General features: G+C 38.3%; 1 protein-coding gene across 2 annotated transcripts in view; it reads right to left on the reverse strand.

Annotated features, from left to right (window-relative positions):
- The window catches only part of ece2a (endothelin converting enzyme 2a), a 44,965-nt gene that overhangs the window by 14,464 nt on the left and 4,184 nt on the right, over positions 1-26,317 (reverse strand). For both annotated transcript variants that reach the window (XM_079452822.1, XM_079452823.1), the window contains exon 3: positions 10,505-10,788. In XM_079452822.1, the coding sequence (XP_079308948.1) occupies positions 10,505-10,788 (284 nt within the window). The remainder of the gene's footprint in view (positions 1-10,504; positions 10,789-26,317) is intronic.

Here is a 26,317-nt window from a genome sequence, read left to right on the forward strand (position 1 = left end):
TATTTACTAGGGATGCACCGATACCACTTTTTAAGGATCGAGTACGATACCGATACTTTTCCCCTGGTACTCGCCGATACCGAAACCGATGCTAGTTTTTTTTGGTTTGTGGCAATTTTCTAAGAACAACACAATGAGACTAATGAACCTATCAGCATCTTTATTTTTAACAACTTCAACTCATATTATGAAAAAATAAATTAATCTTATGTGCTTATCAAAACTTTTCAAAGCCAAAATTCACAGTGTCCAATAACCTCCAAAGGGCAAAACCGAGGACATAAGCATGCAGATTGCCTTGCGTGGGTCGTCATCATTGATTTTGAAATATTTCCACACTGAGCGAATGAAGCGTTAAGAGAGAGTGATTTACATGTTAAGTCAATGCAAAGACGCGATAGACCTACTTGCTACTGGTATCGGTGCATCCCTAGTATTTACTTTAAAGTTCTTTTAATCACTTATAAAGCCTTAAAGGGTTTAGCCCCTACTACATAACAGAGCTTCTGTCCCACTACAACCCATCACGCTCTCTAAATTCTCAAAACTCAGGACTTTTGATAACACCTAAAATAACTAAATCCACCAAAGGGGGTCGAGCTTTCTCATACGGTATATGGCACCTAAACACTGGAATAGCCTTCTTGATACAATTTGAGGATCAGACACACTCGCCCAACTTAAATCTAGATTAAAGACACATCTTTTCAGCCAAGCATTCACTTAATGCAAAATATGCTTAATAACCCACGGGAGACTGCATTTATTAGATAATATTTACTAGAATAATCTTGCTTGTTCTTTAAACACCATGCACTGTGCATGTTTGACCTTTTTTGTGTTCAGTATTTCTTATTTTCTCCTGTAAAGCTGCTTCGGAACAATGCACATTGTGAAAAGCGCTATATAAATAAGATTGAATAGATTTAATGTTAAAAGCACACCAATCCGGAGAGCCAATCACTGTCCTGCTGTTTTCAACTAGTACGTTGAAAGTGAGGCTTGGTGAACATGATTTCACATAAATCCTCTTGAGAAAGCACAAAGGCTTCCAGAGGATTCATATAGCCAGATGTGTCCCTAAAAATGAAGACAGGGGAATAAATCAATCTTTCTGAATTTCAGCTCGCCGCTGCAGCTCTTCGTACAGGAAATATTACGTAAGAAGAAAATAATACGGTTTCATCTGAATCTTTGCCAGGACGGGCTGGTTGAGGGAGTTACATAAAGCCACATGCTCGCACCGCCCGTGTTTCTCCGTCTGTCTGTGGAGGCATTAGAGTGCAGGCAGGTGTGAAGGGACTGAGAACTGTTTTGGGGGGTGTTGCACCTCAGGGGACGTACTAAGGCAGTGTTAGGACATGCACGGCTGACATGCTGACTTTCACAGTAAACAAAAGCAGTGTGAAAATGTTTAGTATAAACAACAGAAAAATACGATGCAAAAATTATACAAAATATGCATTAGAATGTACTACACAAGCCTGATTGTACACACATCCCAAAGACTCCCTGGGCACAGCCAAAGAGAACGTGCAGAGGTCACACACATCAGGTTCAGTCCTGAGCATGGTTCAGGCCTCACATGAACGTGGAAAGTTAAAGTCGCAGAATGAATCTTTATTTTTCCGCTGCATCATCTGCATGTCTACAGAGAAAACCTACACACAAATACACACACTCGGTCGGCAGCATGTGCCACATCGTCCCCCTGAGAGAAAGAACGAGAGAGTGAGAGAGAGAGTGAGAGAGAGAGAGAGAGAGAGAGAGAGAGAGAGAGAGAGCAAAAGAGATGACAGTGACCTTGGCCATGCTTGTAATGAGATGGAAAACTCCAGTTTCTACTCGGCACTCAGCGGTCTCTAACTACATTACACTCTGTCAGCGTGATTCTGATGAGAAAACAGTCAAGTGCGTGTGTGTGTGTGTTTACTGTGTGTGTGTTAAGTGAGAGAGTTTGACAAGCGATTTTTCCATAATATAGGAGACTACTACAGCTTGTGTGTTTTTGAGAGAGAGGTGTTGGATAGGGTTGGTCTTGGTTTTGTAGGGAGGGGTTGTCACTACCTCAAATGTACAGCTTCATAAAAACTTAAGAAACCATTTAATGTTTTCATTTAATCAGATATTCTAGATATTTTGTGGCCATTCTAGTCCAGTGAGAATACAGAGCATCTTTTCTGTTATTTTGACATGTTTTCATTTGCTGCGAATAAATGCAAATAGAAACAATATTTTCATTTGAAATTTGGGAGAAACATTGTTACCACTTCATAGAATGAAACAAAAATGACAGTTTTACCTTAACACATACCTATACTGTAAAAAGTAAATTCAGAAAACCTAAAAATTATTTTGAAATGGACTTCCTTGCAGCTGTAAATATAGAAATAAAGTGGAAAAATATATAATGCAATTTATTATTTACAATGCAAATAGAAAATATATAATCCAAGCATGTTGCAGTTGTTATAGTGTTATGAGAGGGTTTCAATGCATTGCTTAGGTACAACAAAATCCCACTACCTGTTCCTGTATGATATTTTGGTCTCGGGCCCCTATTCAACTCAAATCAAACTATAAGCACTTTTCACAAGGACGCGAGAGCACCTGCACACTTTCCGCTTAGCATTCAAATCTTATCTGCTTTGCATACTCAGCATCTCTCCAAAAGAAAGTAAAGCAAGGAGGGCTTTTGATGACACTCCTTCTACAAAAACTGATGAGCACTTGGAAAAACACACAACCTTGATGACTACGTTTTTTTTAAGGATAAATATTTCTCAACTTTAGCGGGCAGAGTTCAAACGCATTGCGAAACACCCCCTGATGGTCAGGGCATGTGGAACAGACCACTTTATTGGGGTCACTCCATAAGAATGATACCATAGAGCTGTTTGCACACAACCTGTTTGCATAGTTTTAGCCAGATTCATTACAAATCACACTTTAAGCGCACATACGCATTGCGTCTGCAACATTTTTGTTTCCATCACTGTACAAAACTCACCAACAGCTCTACTGCCGTTCTGATGCAATATCAGGAAAATTCATCCGTGAGATATTTGTGTTTGACTCGCATTGTTGAACGAGTATCCCACAAAAACAATTACCACATCAATGAATGACGAACAAAATATTTCCAAACTTATGTTGTCTTATATCAAAGAAAACAATGATATAATCTGTGCATTTTTGATTTTTTTTTACTTTTTTCTAAGTGGATCACAACAGCAGCAGATACGATCCAGCAAACAATTAAAAAGAGCATCAACTAAAACGGCTCTTAAGGTTGGCAGTGCAGTAGGAGAGCTAGAAAAGAGACGGTTCTATACTGTATAGGTGCAGAAACACAGGCTGTTTCTCTGTGAGAACCGGACAGAACCTGCTCTGACTATACACACTGTTCCCAACCCTAACATAAAGAGTAACGTCTTCTGTCTCTTGTCCAATCTATATGTCTCTCGTTGGCTCTAATTAATGGTGGCCCCCTCCCAGTCGGCATTTGGCGTTTCCATAGCAGCGCTGCTCTGCAGTCAATTCTGGCCTCTTGTCTCCGTGGTAACAGTGAGTTGGGATGCGAGAGGTTCTGTCTTTTTGATTTGGGCTGCAGTGTGTGGGAGAGGGTAGTCAGCATGCACGCATACACACCAACAAACTCACACTTATGAACTGAAACGCACCCTTCACACAACCTCTCTCCAAATGTGACGGATGCAAATACACACTCACAGCCTACATAATGACACTTAAAGATATGCTAATAGTCTCTTATCTTTCCAAAAACTGCTTACTGCTTAAATATGTAACCCTGATACCTGAATAAACGAAGAAAACCAAACAATAAAGAAAAAATTGAAATAACATTTAGAGTGACATTTCAATTACAGTACCATATTCTACGGTGGTATATATGTTAAAAAGAAGACATTCTGTCATTATGTCCTTATTGTCTTCCTTTCTTCCATGGAACACAACATCCTCAAAGTACATTATGCTTTTGGGGATGACAGCATCCTTCCAAAAGAAGTGTGAACATTGTATAGACATTGTGTGGTTCTGAAGTAGACTGGGTTTAGGGAGAATGACTCATTTCATAGAAAGGAATATAAATATAAGATAGTGCGACTGAATTGTAAGGTTGTTCAACAGATCAGCTCTATTGAATTTACAGTAAGAGGCTCTAAACGCTTCTGCCCTGTTACAGTTACACAATCCTGCTAAATCCACATATTTGAGGATTACGCTCTAAAAAAAAAAAAATACTTCCATGTATTTAACTGCTAAAAATAGTAAACGACAGGGTCATTCGGGATTGCCATTTTTCAATTTGTAGGGACGGTCAGGACCCCAAAATCTCATTCAAGGACAAATTACTGACGAGTAAAACAATGTTTACCATACTCATTCAGGTTGTGACCGGTCTTATTTAGTTTGGGACTCAGCATCTTAACTTTGCAGCTCTTGGAAAGAGGAAAGACAATGAAAACCGCAGTGCTACTATGACCAACAGACTATATGAATCTAACATTTGTAGATTAATATATGAAATCTAATCATGTCAACAGGTTTCAGAAACAGATTGTGTTATACGTCTGGTATGAAAACTGTGTGTGTGTCATTAAAAGTAATTCTTCTTAACCACATGCTGAAGAAAAATAAATATGTTTCCAATTCACAAGTAGAGATAATCATGAATGGTGGATGAAAGAGTAAAAAATGGCATGCAAATAAAGGAGAAACAAAAGACAGAAAGAAACAGAAGACGTTTCGTTACACTGTACTTGTATATGTGTAATGACAATAAAATTGAATCTAATCTAAAAAATGTAGTTGAAAAGATTGCAGGCGTTGTTCTGAACCAAGGGCAAATTTTGCTCCTCAACAAATGAAGTGTTGTTATTCATGAAGACGAAAATAAAGAAAAGGGTTTTGTCAATCGGCTGGTTTTTAAACTGCAGATCCACAGATCTATTTTATTTTTGTGCGTTATATAAAACCCTGATGCATTTTTGTATTTCCATGCATACAAATTCACAAGCACGGTCTCTTCTCAATTGTAATAAAATTTTCCCCTGGGTGTTTTTTTTCTTCAACTGAACACAAACACCCATCACATGTGGTAAAGTACAAACCACCAACTGTTTGATCAACCACTCGATTTACAAACATTTCACTTTGATGGCAGATACACGTGTACATTGTACATTTATTGTCAGGTGTCTGAAAACCAAATGTTTTGGAAAATGATCGTGAAACACAGAAAATAAATTGAGCTTTACTAATAAATAATAATAAAACATACAAATACATTAGGTTTCTAGCGCTTTGCTATTTTAATAGTTTGGACTCTAACTCTGCGAGAGCAGAAATGATTTCATTTTAATCTATTTTACTTTCATATTATCTTTCTTACTTTTCATCTTTTTGATATTCTTATATTGTATTGCTTATGCTTGTTCAGCACTTTGGCAAATACATGTTGTTTTTAAAAAGTGCTTTATAAATAAAGTTTGACTTGACTTGAGAAAAACACACAAAGGTATATTCACACACACCACAAACAGTCTTTCTCTGATCTTCATATGTACTTTTGTTCTTTACTTCGTATAACCCCACAATTTAATCCATATGTTTTTTCTCTAATTCTCTATTTGTCAATATTCTGTAAAATCCTTACAAATACTGTGTACTCATATATGTTATGTTCATTGTATTTAAATCTAGAATTATTTACTATGTAGACTACATACAAAGCAACCCTGTCCAGTCCACCCAGACATTTATTGAAAAATATAGAAAATGGGTCAGTGCAGAAATCTTTATATTTATAACATTGCAGCCGTGAGCACATTAACATAGGACTTAACAAAACAAAATCTCCATTTGAAGCTGGACATATCCATAACCACGTAATCATCTGACACCAATCCCCTGCCAGCAAAAATGAACGGTTGTGTATTGTTTTAATTTGTGTGTGACAACAGTTCTCTTCCAGTCAGGTCACTGTTTATGTAAAGCCTGTGGGCAGCAAAAAAGGCCTAAATCTTTAAGACAAAACACACAGATCCCAAAATCAGCTCTCCTAATCCCCAGCTGTAAATTGACACACGCAAACACATACGGAGGAAACAGCAAATAACAGCAGGACACACTATTCATCCATGTGCATGTGTAGATCGATGTATAATGTACATAGGACTGTCACAACATCAGATTTTTCACTTCACAGTTATCATGGCCAAAAGATTTTACTGTAACAGTATTATCACGATATCAGTTTAAATGTTTGTTTAGATCAAAACAATGCTATCGGTATGATTCATCTTTAATATAGTTTATTTCAGTTATTTCAGTAATAATTCAGTTTATTTTGTTGGCCAACAACCTTAACTTAAATTTAGGACTGGAACCAAAAAGCACCCCTGGACTTTGTCAAGCAACACCTTCGCGGTTGAATTCCATCTGTGATTTCACGTCCTGGGGTGTTGCCCCTTCGTTCATCCGCAATGCAGCCTGCAATTTAATGCTTCAAACAGAGATGGCGACAGAGAGACTTCGGCTTTGGAAAACATTGCAAAAGCGAGCAAAAACAAGAAAACAATCTATTATTACAAAATCCGTAAAATAAGGTGTCTCGTGCTGATCACATCACCGTGCACATCACCGATTACACGTCTGATGCATATTGTTATTAAATGTGGAATTATATGTTAAATTAAACAGATAGTTTGAGTCTGAGACTCTGCACTTCATGCACCACACCAAACTATACTTAATGCTCCATTTGAACGCACAGGACTATAAATCATCCCACAAAACTCATCCTGACATCGTCACAGCCCATACCTCATCATCAGATTATACCTCACACAAAATGACAGCCCATACCAGCCTCTTAAACTACATCAGACATCCCACACCTCAGACTTCATACCACACACTGAACCCATAATCCCATCCCAGCTTTAACTTTGTAATGTCCGATGGATATGTTGAGCACAGTTCTGCATGCCAGAGTCTGCTAGTTACATAACACTGCTGTATGTGTGCATGTGTGATTCCAACAAGAGAGCCATCAACACTTTGATGAGCTGACAGTTAAACGAATCAAATGTCTCTCTCATTGTCTTTCCTCTTGAACACAGAATCTAACCCGATGCTAGGAAGAAAGCAACAAATACAGACATCAGAGAGGCTAGCGACTGATGAGCTCAGAAAAAGTGAGACTGTGGAACGTGCATCAGTTACCGGTAGAGGTGCTCGCAACACCGACGTCATGAGTTCGACTTCCAGGCAATGCATTACATTTAATTAAATGAATACACTGAAACATTTTATTAATAAATGGAGTGCATAAATAAATTAAAATGAAATTTGAGTGACACTAGTCATTTGGACTGTGAAAAAACAGCCATCGTTTCTCAGTATTCGAATAAAAGGCTGTTCCCCTGCTCTCTTCCGCTCGTTCAACGCTTCAGACCAAGCCAAAGGGGATGTGAAATCAAGAAAACAAGCGGACCAAAATTGAGAGTTTATGTGCAATTTTACCATCCGATCCACATCCTCTCAGCTGCTTTCTCTCTCTCTCTCTGTTGTGGTATTATGTAACTGGCTCTAAGCTCGCCAATTAGGAGGCTTTAGGTATTATCTCAGACCAAAGACAAGAACAAAAGGATGGTAAAAGACTAAGTGTGTGTAGGGGGGTATCATTCTGTGTACCCACACATCGCTGTATCAGACGTAAGTTGGTCTTTGTGAAGACAACCTAACACACTTCTGATCAAAGGCACTGAGCCACTTGGCGGTTCTGACCTGCGACAGTGTTTCTGCTAATCACGAGAAACGTTAATGATGTTTGTCGGAAATTTGCTACAACACTGTGTTTGCACTAATATTCCAGAGAAAATATACGACAAAACCTCATGTGTATGTCTAATAATCTGCATCGGTCAATAAAAGCCATTTTTACATTATCCCGATCAGCCGTTAGTTTAAAGACAGACAATATATCCTGTAAGTCAAAACAGGACAGGAAAATGGAATGGATTTGTGCTCTGCATATAGAAAATGTTAAAAAACATCACCAGTTTGATGAGTTCAATATTAATAGTCATTGTATAATTTAAATTCATTCAGAAAGTTGAGAATTATCAATTTACTCGTCATCAGCAGAGAAATTTTGCAACAGTCCATCTCTAGTTAAAATACAACCCGACGGTTGGGTTTCTCCCTTCTTGGGTTGAAAATGTCCCAGCGAGCATGCTGCAATTCAACTCAGGAGGATATTTAAAGTGGTCCTCGCTATTTAGAGGCACAAAAATACTTCAAATCATGCTGTCACGCCATAACATCGACTGCCAACAGGTTCGTGTTGCAAAAACAGCGTTATGCTATACGTGATTATGGTCATTCTCATTATCTTACGAAATCGATCGTGTCTGTGAGCGACGCTCACTATCTTTTAAAGTTAGTGTGTGCATTCCAAAACTACAGAAAGACAACTTTACAAAGTAAACCGATATCTTTATAAAACAGCCAGTTTGTGTGGGTAGGTGTAGGAGACATGTGTGGGCTTAGAAGCTGTAAAAGCTGCCCGACTTGTTTGTGGATGTTTGCTTGCATTGTTTACAGCGTGTATACCATCAAAACCATATGATATGTTAACTCTTTTTGTGTAAAGGATTAACTGAAGCTACCTTCACATCTGTTGTTTCTGTAGCTCAGTTGGTAGCAGTGCAAAGTGGTTTTGATTACCAAAAAACACACATACTGTTAAAAATGCATACCTTGAATCTAGTCATTTTGGACCAAAGCGTCTGCCAAATGTATGTAAATGATACTGCACTGTAAATCTCAACCTCACAAGACAAACCCCTCACATCAGAACAGACAGGCGCGACACCCACCAGAGAAACCTCTGTGTCTGTTACTGAGGTGGGAGCCCTGTATGTGTGGACGGCGTTCCTATGGAAACGGATGTGGGGGATTTATGGAGCGTGCCAAGCTGAAAAAGAATTTTACACCTACATGTGTGTGAGAGAGACGGATGGGTGTGGGCATGTTGATGTTTTGACGTTCAAGAGCATTTTAACAGGCGTGTTATGAACGATCGCACATTTGTGCATGCGTGTCATGAGGTCGCTATTGATAGAGCATCAAAAGCTCTCCAAACACTCTTCGATGACACCAGTATAGTATAATAATGATGTATTAAAGCTTTCCAGGCCCTTGACACAGACGAACTGAACATACCTGTTTAAAACAACAATTTTGCTATACTGTACGAGCGGTGTGTAAAATTCACACCGCATCCAAGAGGCAGATTAACAAACAGGCTGTTTGGAAGCATGAAAGAGTGCGTTTAAATGTATTCACCATCAGACAAATCGGGATTATATCATGCCTATACGGAGTTAAACCAAAAGCTGTTAATATTCAAAAACATTACAAACAGAAGTAGAAGGAGGGATGACCTTGTTTCTCCACAACCTGTTGAACTGTTTAACAGGTATTGCCAAGTGCTCACAGCAATTGTTTATATTTAACTTATTACTCTCTCCTCTTATTTACAATACACCTCTTTTTGAAACCTTTATTTTCTCATCTCTATCTTGTTTCTCGGTCTCGTTCTGCACTTCTTGCCACTTCCTCTTTAAAATTTTTCTTTTCCCTTGTTGCAAAACTTCAGTGATGCTCACTGTTCTATCAAGGTTAGCTAAGGCTACCGAAAGCATCTATGATGAATCATAAGGATAACAGTGATAAAAGTACACATTCACAAACACAGCTGCAGACTGCCAGCTTAATCTGTGCTGGTCTAACATACTGATGAATAAAGTATGAAGAGAGGGAACTGAACTGACTGTTACACTATTAACAGAGAGAGAGAGAGAGAGAGAGAGAGAGAGAGAGAGAGAGAGAGAGAGATTAAATATAAATGCCTCTATGATTTGTGCTGTGCTAGAAAGGTTAAATATAAGCAGACATAGATTCGAAATAATTCTCGATCATCGATTGTTAGGTCTTTAAATAGTAAGTTCATCCCAAAATCTAATTTGTGTGATTTTTTTTCTCACCCACATGATAATAAACATGTTTGGTTTTGCGTCTTCGGAGCACAAATAAAGAGATTTAGGTGACAACCGAGCGATTTCCAGGCCTCCTCATAGACATCATGGTTATAGTTGTTGTCATGGTCCAGAAAAGTACTAAAGACATTGTTAAATTGGTCCATCCATCCAAAATATCTTTATTTGTGTGCCGCAGGGTCTTTTAAACATTTTGAACTTTCATGTGGGTGAGTAAATAATCACACAATTTTTATTTTGGGATGAATTTACCCTTTAATACCCAAAAAAACAATATAAACACAAATCATCATAAAAACAAGTCATCTCTGTGCACCATAGGACTTCAAGAAATATTATTAGACAAATAATGCACAAGGACTATCTCAGGTAGCTAATTCACTTGAAATTTTACGCTCATTGGAGTTCCTCACCTCCTGGAGAACCTGGTGCAGCAGTTGGGCCGCATCATTGGAGATGCTCCATGGGTCGGTCTCCTCAACCAGCATGGCATCCAGGGTCCCCTTCTCCAAAACAACATCGAACACGGCATCGGGGAAGGCCAGGCGACGGGCGTCCATGCACAGCCAGCTAAGCTCAGGGCGGTTCCGGTGTTTCTCCGCCATGGTCTCCACACAAACGCTGGAGTAATCTATGTTGGTAATGGAGGTGTAGCCGGCCTGGTGCATATCACAGCTGAGAGCACTGTTCCCACAACCTGAGAGAGAGAGCGGTTAGTTAAGAGTTTTGTTTTTAGACATAAGTATGTATCCTGTACGCAGAGAAAATGTAAAACATTGTCAGATGCGGCACTCTTGAACATGGACAGCTTGTTTAATGTTCAATGCTAAAGAAAAATTGAATAAAATGTAACATTTTGAATAAACAGTTATTCAAAAACATCCTAACCAGAGGTGTTAGTGACAGAAAGTCACATGTCGTGACTTCCTGTTGCGGGACGAGCGGCTTTGTCTCCCAGGCGAGAGCAACTGTAATTATCGCCTCCTCCATCAGTCTAATTAAAGAGTGCTTAACAAGCGATCTTAAACAAGGTGTTAAATCAAAGGCATCATCTTCCTCTGTTTTTTTCCTCAATCTGCACCTCTGTCTGTTGTCAACACTCCTCTTTTCACAGGAACGGCGCCGCTAGCACATTTTTACCCGGCTTTTATGCCACAGTCTCAGTGGGACTAAAAGGCGTTTCCCTGAAGTAACCTTATGGTACATGTCGCAAACTCTATACATTTTTTTATGAAGCATTTATCTTGCGTACTCTGTCGCTCTATTCCCATGCCTCCTTACAAAAGAATTCTGCACCGGTGCAATGAACTAAAAAAACAGCTTGTCATGATATTTTCTAGTAATAGTTCACATCCCACCCCCACCAAATGATTTCTTTACGCACCCTTAATGCAGAAGATATTTGAAAGAAAGTTGGTAACCAAACAGCACGGCACCCTATGGAGTTCCATGTATACTAAAATCATATCTCAGATATATCTTCTTTTGTATAGGAAAAGAGAGTTTTCTAATGATGTGATGTTACCTAAATAGACAAAAGGTTTATTTGTGGATGAACTAACCCTTTAAGGAGATCCAATAATTATTTAGGTTTTAAAGGAAACTGAAAACATAGGCAAACAGTGTGCACATCTGTGTAAAAGTACAACCGTTTCACCTATCAGACCAGCAGATATATGTAAACAACCCTGAATGACAATATCAGTAACAGTATAACAATATCAGAATAACAAATATCAGTAATAAATTGAGTAAAAGTGTGTTCAAAACTGTCTCCTTTTTTATTTTGACCTTGACCCACGTTAAGGTAAATATGTCAAGTAACCAGCAATTTTATGTTTCGAACAAACATGCTGATATAGTGGCAAGTTTATATTTATGCAATTTCCATTAATGTAGAAGACTGACACATACTTTGTATGTTGTTAATGTGATGCTATGCTACGCGTTACTTCCCAACACTGCATAAAAGTATCAGTGTATTGTCTTTCACCTGGCTGTCTCTCTCATAAACACCTTGTTTTCACTACCTCTCCATGACATAGCCAGCTGCCTGTGACCCCTGACCTTTCCTACTTCTGCTGATCTTGCTCTTTAGAGCTCTGATTGTGGAGGACTTGTGAATCTCCGGAGAGGAGACGCTTACAAACAGCACAGAATGCTAAAGTTAGTCTAGCATATCACACATAACATCACTTCACCCCCTGCACCCTATCTCTTTCCTTCTCAACATGAGAGGACGGAAAAAATGATTTCATGTCTCAGACAGTCACGAGACATTTCAGACTAACATCACAAGACCCTGAGAGTCAAGGAGAACGTGCCATACACAGATCTGAGGCCACGTGTCACTTGAACAGTCTTGAAAGTTCCTCGGAGTCAACTTTATAAACGGCTTCCTCTACAGACTTCTTTTCTTAAAGCCACAGCGCTCTCATTTCAAACATTTTCTTTGAAATTGAATGTTTAAATTTGGAACCTGTTGAATATCTCTGGCTTCCTGGAGGACCAATTTAAGCTTTGCTAAAGGAGCAGTTGAGGTTTTTATCCCCGAGAAGACAAATGTGGCTCACCCGCTGTATCCCATGAGGCATCAAAGCTGCAGAGGATAGCGTACATTATTTAGGGCCATAATTTCATCGTCACAGCGAGTGAAGCAGAAAGCGTCACTGTATTACACAACACAATCAGAACGTAGAAGTAAAGCCAATATGACTATAAAATACATCATTAAAAAAATTCATTGATTACAATTTCAATACATTTCTGCAGACACTTACATTTCTTTTATCGGTATGTGTGTTTCCTGGGTCAAAACTCTTAACAATTAGACATATTATCATATTGGACAACAGACGAAAAACAAAGTTTGAAACCCCAAATAATTCTGAATAACAGCATTCACACAAGTGGACAAACATGTTTTTCGATAAATAATAAATCACTTTCAGCTTTTGATTCTGATGTTCTGAACGTGCAAGTCGTTTCCGGGAAAATGTTTCTCGTGGTATTAGCCATCGTCTGATGTTAAACCCATAAAAACTCTCAACGCTTCCTGTAAATGTCAGCTTCATGGAGGGAGCGGCTTTGTTGCCTTGGCGACGCGAGATAGAACGCAGCAGACCGATCCCCACAGGGCTTTGTTTACCAGTCTCCCAAAGCATGCTGGGAATAGAAAATACACACGAATAGAAAGAGAGAAATCAAGCATCATCTTCTGCAGAGCTGTAATTAGGTCACGAGAGTGCACACGCTAGGATGAGCAGAACACGCGCGTCGCCCGCCGTGTAGTGATATAAACATGTTCTTTCCACTACGAGCAGTGGAGTGTCTGCTCATGTCTCCCAAACGTATATTCGCTATATTATTAAAGATACATATACGCATGGTTTGTCTCCCTCAGATGTGATATTATAAACATAACCTTCACAGAAACTTTGATATTGGTACATTTTAAGCAAAACATGACTTGAGAGGATTTCATCTTTCACATGATAGGGAAGGACCATTTCACATGTATTATGGCTTTGGTTTATTTGTGAGGACCTTTCAAAAGTTTGGTTCTCACAAGCAAGCAAACCATATTCACAGAGACACTGAGCTCTGCTGTCACACACACACACCATCTCAAATATTCTCAAATGAAGCATACTACTGAAATCTCCTGTACGGTACCCAGACGTAACTCTAACCATAACACTGACAGCAGTGCATGACTGATATCTTATGACAAGAAGAATCATCGATGTATGTGTGAAACTGTCATTCTCTAGTCTGACTGCCAGTTCTCATTCACTCTCACTGGGAAATTCTTAGGACTGTTGAGTCCGAGGTCAAAAGTCACAGCCACTTTTAATGAGCGTGCAGTTTTTGGAGGATCTATTGACAGAAATGCAATATAATATACATAACTGTCTTCAGAGGTGTATAAAGACCTTACATAAGGAAGCTATTTCTATCTGCATACACCACGGGTCCCCTTACATGGAATTCGCCATGTTGTTTCTACAGTAGACATAAGCAGACAATCTGCTCTACAGAGCACGCTTTCGTAAATATGTTATCTTCTTCGGCAAAAAAGTGAAAACGTGACGACATCTTAGTCCTGTGTCAGCCGCCGCAGTGCTTTGAAAGGGAGGGGTGGAGTGAGCCGATGGTTGCAATTCGCAACCTCACTGCAAGATGCCACTAAATTGCATACACTGAACCTTTAAATGGATTGATAACCAAGAAATGAAACGTTTGTCATTTATTCACCCTCATGTCAGTCAAAACCTGTATACAGTATGACTCTTTCCTAAGTGGAACACAAAATAAGATATTTTGAGAAATGATTATTGAGGTTTTGTCCTTACAACTGAAGAAAATGGTGTCCCAAATTGTTTGGTCATCGACATTCTTCAAACTATCTTCTTTTATGTTTTGCAGAAGAAAGAAAGTTATATATACTGTGTCTGAAATCACATACTATGACATTACGTACTGATTTAAATGAAGTACCACCTGTTCACATTGAAAACAGTGCGTTCCCTTTAGCAGTCCCCTCAGGATTTTGCTGAGACAAGTACTTGGGGTATGCCAAAAGTGTAACCAACCAACTTCTGGATAGAGGGATGTTCACAAAAATAACTATAAAGATAACTGAACATTTACATGTAGTCATTTAGAAGACGCTTTTATCCAAAGCGACTTACAAAGAGTTCAGGGTGCAATAAGCAATATGTCATACAAAAGCAATAGTGCAATAGGTGCTAATTCAAAGTAACTAGTTTCAACAAAATGTAGAACACTACCTGTTGAGAGAAGTGGGAGGGTGTAGTGTACATAAAAAAAATTTCATTTGTCTGTCAAGTATTCACAGAAGAGATGGGTTTTAAGTAGTTTTTTGAAGGTTGCGAGAGATGTGGTTGACCGGACCGAGTTAGTTAGAATGTTCGACCAGGAAGGAGTTGTGAAGGAGAATGAGCAGGAAAGCGATTTACTGCCCTTAAGAGGAGACAATACCAGACGCTGCTCGCTTGCTGAACGCAGGGTTTTTGATGGGGTGTAGGAGTGTGTGAAAGTATGCCGGTGCAGATCCAGTGATAGTCCTGTAGGCAAGCATCAGTGACTTGAATCTGATATGGGCTTTAACCGGTAGCCAGTGGAGAGAGATGAAAAGGGGTGTCACATGAGCCGTTTTGGGGTGTTGGAAGACGAGGCGTGCTGCTGCATAATGAACCTGCTGAAGTGGTTTGATAGCCCCTTGCAGGAAGACCAGCAAGGAGAACATTGCAGTAGTCCAAGTTTGAGATTATCAGGGCCTGTACAAGGAGTATATAAGCTATATCAGAAGATCTCTTACCTTAAATTAAAAAATGTAATTATGGACAGTGGTTCCACATAATGGAAACATGGTATCTCTGATTAAATACTTTGAATAGAAAGAACTTTATTGATTCAAGTTTTTGGAACATTATTTCAACATGGTTGTGTAAGTTTACTCAATTCAGTTTAGTTCATCACACATTAAGTATTTGAGTAGACATAACATATTTCTGTTGTGTGGAACCAATGTCCATAATTTAATTTAAAGTAAGAAACCAGCCTTTAGTAGATTGTGATGAATGTGCATTGTCACCGAAATAAACATGACAGCTTTCTTCACAGATCAGAAGCCTTTATGATGTTTAAGAATGTGACACACATGTCGGTGAGGCTGTGTCCAAATACTCCCACTTGCGGTCTTGGCCACTTGAGAGCACGTGCATGCGACAGGACGTAAAAGAGCGCAAATCTGTCAAATGTCTTAAAAATGCCAAAGTGCAGTGCCCTTAACACACACTAAACCCCCACTATCTTAAACAGGGCTAAGTTTATCCCATCATGCATCATGTTCTGGATAAATCCTGAGAGTTTTTGCCCGGGTCTCATGAGATCTGACGGAAAGCTTTCCAGCTTGTGATGACATCACATGGAGCGTCTTCTGTAAATTATGCGGAAATGGTTCATTTGTTTGATTGTGTGTTAAATTCTGTGATCACAAAATCCTGCAGGGACTGATATAACGTTAGTATGTGTGGGGTAGTATAAATAGATTTCAGACATACGGCATCCGCCATGTTTTATCATCATGTGACCCGTATGCTCTTTAAGTTTGTCAGGCTGCTCAAAAAAAAGAGCAACACTTTCAGCCTTAAGTGATTTACAATGCTTTCAAGTTATACTTTTTTTCAGCGTGTCTGTTCCCAGGGTTTTGAACCAATGACTTCTGCACTGCAGAAACCTGCTTGTGCACATTAAACTGCCATAACACAAAGTATTTTAATGCACTCAAGCTTCAACCAGGTTGATTTGTAAAAAGCATCTGCTAAATATCCATTTAGATATTCAGTAGAGACAGGCTTTTGGCAGTGACCTGTTTGTGCATTCAGATTTCCAGAGAGATGACACAGATTCTCTTTGGACTGTGTTTAATGCTCTGCTTTAATCTGGTCTGTCTTTGATGCTGTAACTGATTCTGGCTGTGATGAAATGTGGATGTTTATAACAGCCTTTGAGTGTCTGAGATGTTAATGAGAGATTGAGGCGATATGATCCATTCCCCCATCACCTGCCCAATTCTGCAGTAGTTCTGCACCAACACATACAGTATTTCTCCCTTTCAGTGTTTGATCGTTTAACTTGATACGTTCTTTCTCAATATTTCGGCCCATTTGAAAGGGACAGTTCACCCAAATATGAACATTTGCTGTTTAACCCGAGGCTGATATAGGTGACATTTCTTTTTCAGTAGAAAAGTAAAGACGATCTTGGTCCTTGGTCAATTTAAAAATGCCATTCCTGATGTGCGTAAAGCAGAAGCATGTGATTTCTTTGACTATTGTACATTCATTCAACACCTTAGGTATAAACAACAATTAAAATGTTTCCTGTATACATATATATTATGGATCTAATAGATTTCTTTTTTTGTTTAGTCGTGTTTAGACAAACTCTTGTTCATCTTTATATCTAAGAAAGGAGAAAAAGATAGCAGAGAAATGCAGCAGCCAGGAAGATATTTCCAATCAACCTCCTACTAAAAAACAGTCTGTGTTCTCAGTCTCTCTCACACACACAAACTCATCCTGTGTCCTCACAAATATAGAAGACAGAGTAATACAAACAGATCTAAACTAACTAAATGATTAGCATTGTATCCAAAGTAACTTGAATACAAAAGTGACTGCAAACCATACAATTTTATCAGTATGTGTGCTTCCTGAGAATCTAACTCACACTGCACTGTTATTGCAATAAGAAGCCCTCAGAAACACGTATTCTAACGTCTGTGTGTTTGGCGCAGAGAGGACTCTAGGTGAATTCCTGATGAGACTCAAGGAGCGTGCACACACACCGGGTTAGCTGGAGGGGATGTTGGCAGTCGACTCACAGCAGGACAATGAGTGCAGGACGGAGGGATTAAAGAGCTTACTCACCACAATCTGTACACAGACAGACAGAGAGAGAGCGATGAAGGGATGCAAGGAGGTGTAGAGGACACTTCACTCCTCTTTAACTTAATTCTCAGAAAGGAAGCCTGTATAAATATTTATACTCGCTGTCATTTTTTGCCATGTCATGAATAAAATTAATGAAGTTGCACATTATCCCTCTTGCTTTCAACGGTTATACTGTATGAGATGCAGCTGAATTGCCCATAAGCCCTTGTTTGTAAGTGCTTTGTCATTAGTGAGATCGTCTCCTGCTGGAAGGGATATCCCAGAATTCTCTCTGCTCCGATAATGGCTTGGATGCATATGTAACAGCAAACGTACACCTTTTGTGTACAAAGAACGACTTTAGCAAAGAAAAAAGTCTCTTTCAGCGGCAAGCTGTGATGCTTCGCTAACTTCACAAAGTAACTGACACAAAATACTAAATACTAATAAGACAACAATAAATATGCAATGCTATCTTAATATACCAAAAAAACATAGTGTATGCCAGCCACACCTTTCCCATCTTCAATTTATTCAATCTGTTTGCCTGTCACAAAATAAAACATTGTTTTATAACTTTATGTCGTCCTATTTCCTTATCACTCCACATGAAAAGTTTTGTTGTTGTTGTTTTAAGTATATTAGTGCAATACCAAGGCAAAATATTAGTCAATAAAGCACACCTAAATAGGAATAATGAGAGTGAGAAAGAGGAAGAGAGAACAGCTGGTCCATGTGGCACTCACCACACAATCTCTCTTGACCTGTTTTGATGATGTAATGCTCTAAACGTATGGCTGTATCTCTGCACCGACACACACACTCCACATAACGAACAACTTCATCTCATGCTTAATGCCTTTCTCTGGCTATGAATTCTTAAAGCACGCCGTGCACAAATAAACACGAGGTCTTACTATTTATTAAATAATAAGCGGGAGAGAGAGAGAGAGAGAGAGAGAGAGAGAAAGAGAGAGAGAGAGAGAGAGAAAGAGAAGAGAGATTAACCTACTGAGGGACAGTTCTGCAGCTCGGATTGTGACCTTGAAAGCCCTCAGAGGTACTTGACTCAAACCTTGCTAGTGCACAAGCTGTGCTGTGACACAAAAATACCCACAAACGCATTGAGTAACACACATTCAGTGTTGACCTCTGCACACGAGGTGTCATGGACTTCCCTTGACCTGTGACCCTACAACAGAAGCCACTGCTAATATACAAGAGACAACAGTTGAGAGTAATGAACCACACCATACACAGCAGACACTGTCACAAACAGCGTGTGTGTGTTTAAACCAAAGGATGGATTAAACATAATGCATGGCTACCAACTCTTGAGTTCAGCTTGGAGTGAGATTTTTCAGCTCGGCAGGTTATGTCGTGGAGGAACTGCACAGGGTGTGTAAAAAAGAGTGGACATTTTAAATTAAAGTTTAAATTTAAAGTCAAAGAAATAAAATAAAAACAGACAAATAAAGAAAAAGTGTTTGTCAATAAGAGTTTAGAATGAATGTATTTGCAAAAAAGTTTTTAATTTTGATAGGCTAACCACACAAGACTTTCAAAGCCACACAGTTTAATATGCACAATTATTCCTAATCTGCTGAAAACGGCTTACTAAACGGTTACTTTCTTGTCTCGTCACACTGATAATTGGCAATTACGTTACAATGAATCACGTAAATGACATTTTTTCCATTTAAAATGGCATTCTGCAGTTTTCATCAGTGTTATTTCACACGTTTTATTACACACAACAAAAAAGAATGGCGGGAGCGACCCTGCAAGAGACAAGGGATGTGTGGCATGAGAAAACAGTCAATTGTGTAATTTTCACGGTGAATACCTGAGAGATGAGCTAAAGATGAGCGGAATTTAAGAGAACGTGATAGAGCACCGGACAACTGAAACACAATGTTTCTGACACACATGCAGGGAGCGAGATTATAAAATTGATTATCCTGTTCCATGTGTGCAGAAGAATTGCAGAGGATTTGGATATACGGCATACATCTCTAGCCATCTGTTGGATTACAAATCACACAATGTCATGATAGAAAGGGTATCAGAGGATAACCTGAGCGCGTGTGTGTGTGTGTGTGTGAGAGAGAGAGAGAGAGAGAGAGAGAGAGAGAGAGAGAGAGAGAGAGCGAGAGAGAGAGAGAGAGAGAGCGAGAGAGAGAGAGAGAGAGAGAGAGAGAGAGAGAGAGAGAGAGAGAGAGAGAGAGAGAGAGAGAGAGAGAGAGAGAGAGAGAGAGAGAGAGAGAGAGCAAGAGGGGAAAAGAGACTCTGTTCTTCTGTTCCTCTGCCTGTCTTGTTGAAAAGGGCAGAAAATGCTGACAGCCTCTGCACTCCCACAGGAAAACAACTACACAGAGCTACTTTTATTCTGACATCAAATCTGCAGCCAGAACGCTCAGCTGTCTAACACCACATCCACAACCTCCTCCACAGTCCAAAACTCTAAAGTTTCTCTACAGCATCATCAAATCGTTTTTTCATTTGCAAACTATTTTATACACTTGCTCGATAGCTGATTTTCTACTTTTCGTTTGGACTGCAACTTAATAACACTTACGTACAGCATGTTTGCTTTGCAGTATTTGAGGTCTGAAAATATAAAGATCATCTGACCTGTTTTTCCAGTGTTCATTATCTCCAAATAATTTAAAATAAAAACAAATCTTTATTTGAAATTTGAGATAAATAAATAATGTAGTAAGTTCACAGAAAAAAAGAAAAATTATAATTTTACCTAAACACATAACTTCAGAAAAACCGATGGTATCACATATATTAAGATCATTATATGTAATTTGTCTAAATAGCACATTGTGAAAAACAATACATTATCATTTTACTATGATGCATGGTACCTCAATTACATAAACATAATAGGCTAACATAAAAAAACTATTTAAGATAATGTACAATAACTAGATAAATAGTAATGTACAATATTATTATTCTATTCATTTACTTTTTCATATAAATTTGTTTTATAACATATTTGAATTGAAATAATTAGGGGTTCAAGGGGGATTTGAATTGTGAAACTAGGCGAGAGCTGTTCTCAGGTCAGAACCGGTGACCTCTTCTGCACCAGTTGTCTCAGCAGAATTACACAGAAGTCAGCAGTTTCCATCTAGCTGAAAGAGATCCAGCATTTTAATTCAACCACAAAAAACTCGTCCTGGGAGGTCAAACTGACATCAATGACGTAGAGGAAGTGACACAATGTAAATGTAAGTAAGTGTACTTGTGTCCGAATATATGTACAGTATGCTGCAGGGACGACATATTATTCAAAGCTGTATAGGTCAATAGGATCATTCTATAGGATTTTGTATTATCAAAAAGAAAAACCTATGTGATAAACAAAAATGCATGCTGCATTTTGTCGATAATCTTCACTTATAATCACAACGTTAACGTTATTTTAATATGAAATAAAATCACTATGAATATAAAGTTAACCACTACCTCTGTGGATGAATCACCATCCACATTTTAAAAAATGCTACAAAGCTTTAAATAGGGCTGTGAATAGATTCCTTTAAAGGACACTAAGCTGATGTCATTGGTCAACTAAAAAACATTATTTTCTTGTCTTAAGCAGTGCAGACTTCAGGAAAAATTCATGGATGAAATCTAGAGCTGTGGAATGACATAATATATTCTGCATCCATAAAAGCTGACGCTTTGTTTGCACACACAATGCAGATATAATAACATGTATCCACACATTTAACAAATCATATAAGTACCCATCTTCTCTTACTCTCTACCGATGAGCTCAGTATGTGCGTGAAGAGAATGGCATGTATATAAATGTCTCACAACATACTTACTTGGACGTATGTTTAAAGCTGGACAGAACTTTTTCAACACCTGTCTGCACTATTTGCATTTGACAGTAATATTAATATGCACTGTATTCTTACATATTTTTAATACAATTTACTGATTATCGATCTGTCTTCTGCATCTATATTACTCAAGTATTTTTGTGTACACTGCGGAATAACTTTTTTAAAAGTTAGATTATTTATATCATTAATGATATTATTAAAGATTCATTGTAATTTTTTGTTAATAATAAACAATTAATACATGTTAAAAATGACGGATTAGAAAATGTTATTTTATTGTAAAACAGGGAATCGAAAACAGCAGCTAGGAAACGATTCCAGTACGCACTTAAGTTCTATGGCTTTTTCCTCTTTTGCTCCAAAACTCTGGAACTTCCTTCCTTCTGAAATTAGACATGCTACATATCTCAGTGTTTTTAAACTTTTCTTAAAACACACTTTATAAGACTTGCTTTTTAATAACTGTTATTTGTTTGATTACAGTCTGTTGTTTTTGCTGTTATTATTGTATTAATGTCTATGTCTTATTTGAACTATTTTATGTAAAGTGCTTTGGGAAGCCACATTGAAAGGCACTATAAAAATACAGGTTTTACTATTATAATATAAGCGATTCAGCTGTAATATGAATGATGCTGATGAGTCTGCACTGGTAAGTGAGACGGGAGGAACCAAAACTCTACAGATTTAGAGTTTTGCTTGGAAACAAAAGCGTTGCTTGGAAACAGATCAACCCGTGTCTGATCTACTAATGGCAGCAGACAAAAGACAAAATGCAGTGCAGTTCAGGTGCAGATGAAAGCATGCCATACCCACACACTGGCCCTCGACATCCACCTGTCTGTGTTTGCATATGTAAAGCAGACAGAGGTTATGGAGAAAGGTAGCTGTTGCTTTGCTTAATTAATCGTATTATTTTTAAAAAGCAGCAGAGAAAGATAGGGTCTGCCATGCATGCTTTGTAAGGTGACGGTAAAGCTGTCGGACAGAGGTGCATGCTGAATAGTAGGGATGCACCGATACGATTTTTTAAAGGCCGAGTACCGACATTTTTTTCGGGGTGCTCGCAGATACTGATGCCTTTACCTTTTCCCAACACAGTGAGACTGATCAAAAACTCCATAATTACAAACAACTTCACCTCAAACACATTTTGAAAAAAGCAAAAATGTTATCGTGCTTTTCACAAACTGTCAAAGCAAATTTCGGGCCTTGGGTATCTGTGCATTTTAGGAGTACGGGAATGAGGTCATGAGCTTAGTACTGGCATCGGTGCATCCCTACAGAAGAGCATTATATAACAGAAGCAGGGACTCTATTTTCCTCTCTCTGTCGTTCATATCAGATGTGGAGAGAAGAAACTCTTTAAGACCCCTGCAGATCAGCGAGAAGGAATGGGACAGATACAGAGATTTGAAGAGACAGATGGACCGATAGTAGTACAAACGTAACGACTGACCAATAGAAAGATGGACTGAAAGACAGATAGATCATAAAACAGATAGGCAAACAGATGCAAATAAACAAAACAGATAGATAGATGGATAGACACACAGACAGGTAAAACAGATTAGTTTGATAAAAGGAGCTTCAACAGGGCTCTTCAACTACATTTCTTTGAGGGCCAGAAGTACAAATAGGATGTGGGCCAGTTTTTTACCATATCCTCCTATCTTCTGTTATTTTGTATATCTGTTATTTGCATTCAGTACTTGAGCAATTTCATCATATTTATTTAAAAGTTATATTTTCTATTTAATTGTATTTTATATCCCTTAATGCTTTAGTTTACCCAAAAATTGCTGCTAATTTATCATCCCCCAGTCCCCGCAGTACATCCAAGATGTGGGTGACATTGTTTTTCAAGAAGATATTTGTTTAAATTAATGAATGTCAAATGAATAAAATGATAAATAAATGATCTGTGCAAGAAACGGAGCGCTATTATTGCATCTTTGGGTGAATTGTCACGCATTACTATGACAGATCCTTTGAAGTGCAAGTTCTGAAGGGAGATGAACAGCTGTTTTTAATAAATATAGCAGTTTAAATCATACATAATGAATGCAGTATTAAAAACAACACTGTTTTCCCTTATCGGTTACAACAGTTCACGTGGTGTAACCTTCCTGCAGTTACTTTCAAGGGCACAAGACACGTTTGTGAAGAACACAAAAGATATTTTGAGAATGTTGGTAACCAATTACACTGGTTTCTTCCCATTGACTTCCAAGATACCAAGTGACGGAGACATTTTTCAATGCGAATACGCAAATACAGTAGCTAAATGTAATGCAAACATACTTCCCATGCTAGTTTTATTTTATGCTTGACATAAGTTTATGTGACATCTACTTAAAATGAAAAGAAATGCGTAATGTGTACCTAATAAATAAATAAAAACCATGAAGGAAATGCTTTATTTTTTGTTATTAATCCTCCATTTATAATGATTTCATGTGCAGAAGAGGTTTTTGTATCAAAATCACACTCTTCTTTAACACGAACACTCACAGTTGTCAGTGGTGACAGAAACACTTTGGGTTTTTCACATCTAGATTAATTCAATTTGTTTTTAAAACGTGAGATGGGACACAGTAACACACAGTATTCCCACACACGCTTCTGCTGCTTTCGAGAATTTCATGTCTGTTAGTCAGAGTGAGAAACTGTCAGGAGGACAGAAGATGTTACACAACAGACACAAGGGCGATAGACTCACTTCCTGTGGACAAACTTCATCTGTGCCCTTGCACACAACAAGTTAACTTCCAGTCCTTGCACATTTATACACATCTTTAAAGCGAATATTAATTATCTTCACAGCACTTCCGGTTTAATGTTCAAACTAATATCATTTCATGATTTTCTTCACCCTCATGCCATCCCAGATATGACTTTTTCGGTTGAAATCAGTGCTTGGATATGCTTGCTTTCATTTCACTTTCGCTAAATAAGCTTAAATTATTACTATTAATTATTTACATTATAAAGTATACAGTTTATCGTTCTTTCTACTTCACTACATTAGAAAAAATAGATAAACTTTAACTTTATTAAAAATGTACAAGTAATGTATAATTTGAATACGTTTTGTTAATATAATTTGGGTAAAAGACAGTACTAGGTTTATAATATACCTAAGTATTAAAAATAAAAAACAATATTGATGAAGTGTAGCGTAAATCAAATGTATGTTATGTATTAGTATGTAATGCACAAATGATAAGCAATGATATGAGGAAAAACACTGATAAGTGTTCAGGTACTTGATTTCAGGTACTTGAAAAACTTCAGAAGACATTTATCAACGCATTGGAGTTGTTTGGATTACTTTTATCATGAACACATTTACATTTTGGAGACCTACGTATCTACATAAAGTGGGTGTTCAGCTGAAGGAACGAAGTCATTTGGGATGGCATTAAAGTAAGCAAATCACAAGAAAGCTTTCATTTCTGGGTGAACTATTTCTTAAACTAAATACATTTTTGTTTTCTTGTAACCAGCTGAAGACGTGTACTACAACCCTGCAGGTGCCATAGTGACATCCCTCAATGCACCACTCAGAATTCAGTCTTTGTCCTAGTCCAAGCAGGAAGATAAAACTTCTATACTGATCTCAGACCAGTTTCAATGACTATCTTCTTTCAATCTAAATGCAAGAGCTGATAGAGGAAAAAAACTGTACAGAGAGCAGAGAGAAGTATTCAAGTCTGATTCATAGGTTAAGGCAGAGCCGTGATTATGTGCTGTGCAAATTAAAGGTCTCGGAAAAGTGTACGTGGGTGTATGTTCAAGTTCATAAAAATTTACCTACGAGAGAAAATCACAGAGGAATTAAATGATTATGTGAATCAGCATAGGGGAGTAGGGCGATATAAGGTCGAAAACAAACCCTTTCATAAATTACACACACACAAACCATTTTCTTTCATGTGCATCCACTGGCCCATTTACCGGAGGAGAGCCCATCGATCATCCAAGTTCTGTTGCCCGGGTAACCCAGTTAATATTCCAGACACGAGTAACAGTGAGAGAGAAACAGATACAGTGATGCACAAACAAACAAAGCAACAGATCAACAGATTTACAGATCCATCCAACACATAATCTAAAAAACAACATATAAAACATGTGCACACACAAAAAGCGCCAAACACAAAATATTATTTGTCTGATATTTTTATCTTTATATACCAACATGACAAAATGAAGGTCTATCACAAAAAGGTCTATTTATACACAATCAGCTACCAAAATTACGCACATAGGAATATAGTGAAACATTCTTATGCATATGCAGTACACAAATAAATAGAATTGATGACCACAACATAAACCCAAACACGACTCTCATACATGTAAGCCATATATTCATTCATTCATTTTTTTCCCACTTTCATTCATAAACTGCAGTCGTTGTGCTGAGGAAATGGGGGGATAACCCCCCTATGACTGCAGTAACATTGAAGCCTCTCAGCCAATTAGATGAGAGGACAAGGAGGATCAGAAACACAACGGGATGGGCGGGGCCAAGGAGAAACCGCATAACACTGCAGCCATCCCATCCCCCACGTTTCAGTCACCCCCTCGCCCATTCATCCTTTCATCGATTCATTCATTCATAAAATACGAGGTGTCTCACACACAGCTGTGGCTGATCTGGACAGTAAGAAACGTGTAGCACAGACGTGGTTTACAACGTCTTACATGACCCCCGAGAGGCTAATGCAGAGAAAGAGAGTTGACACTCGCGGTGCGAAGTGTGTGTGCTGACTCACGCCCTTCTGTCTGACAGTGACTCATAATGTTCTTTTACGGTCTCAGTTTAATGCTGCTCATTCAACGATCAATTCGCTCTACCTCGTTGTGATATCACTGCAGATTA

This window comes from Barbatula barbatula, assembly GCF_947034865.1.
Source record: "Barbatula barbatula genome assembly, chromosome: 3".
Classification (NCBI taxonomy): domain Eukaryota; kingdom Metazoa; phylum Chordata; class Actinopteri; order Cypriniformes; family Nemacheilidae; genus Barbatula; species Barbatula barbatula.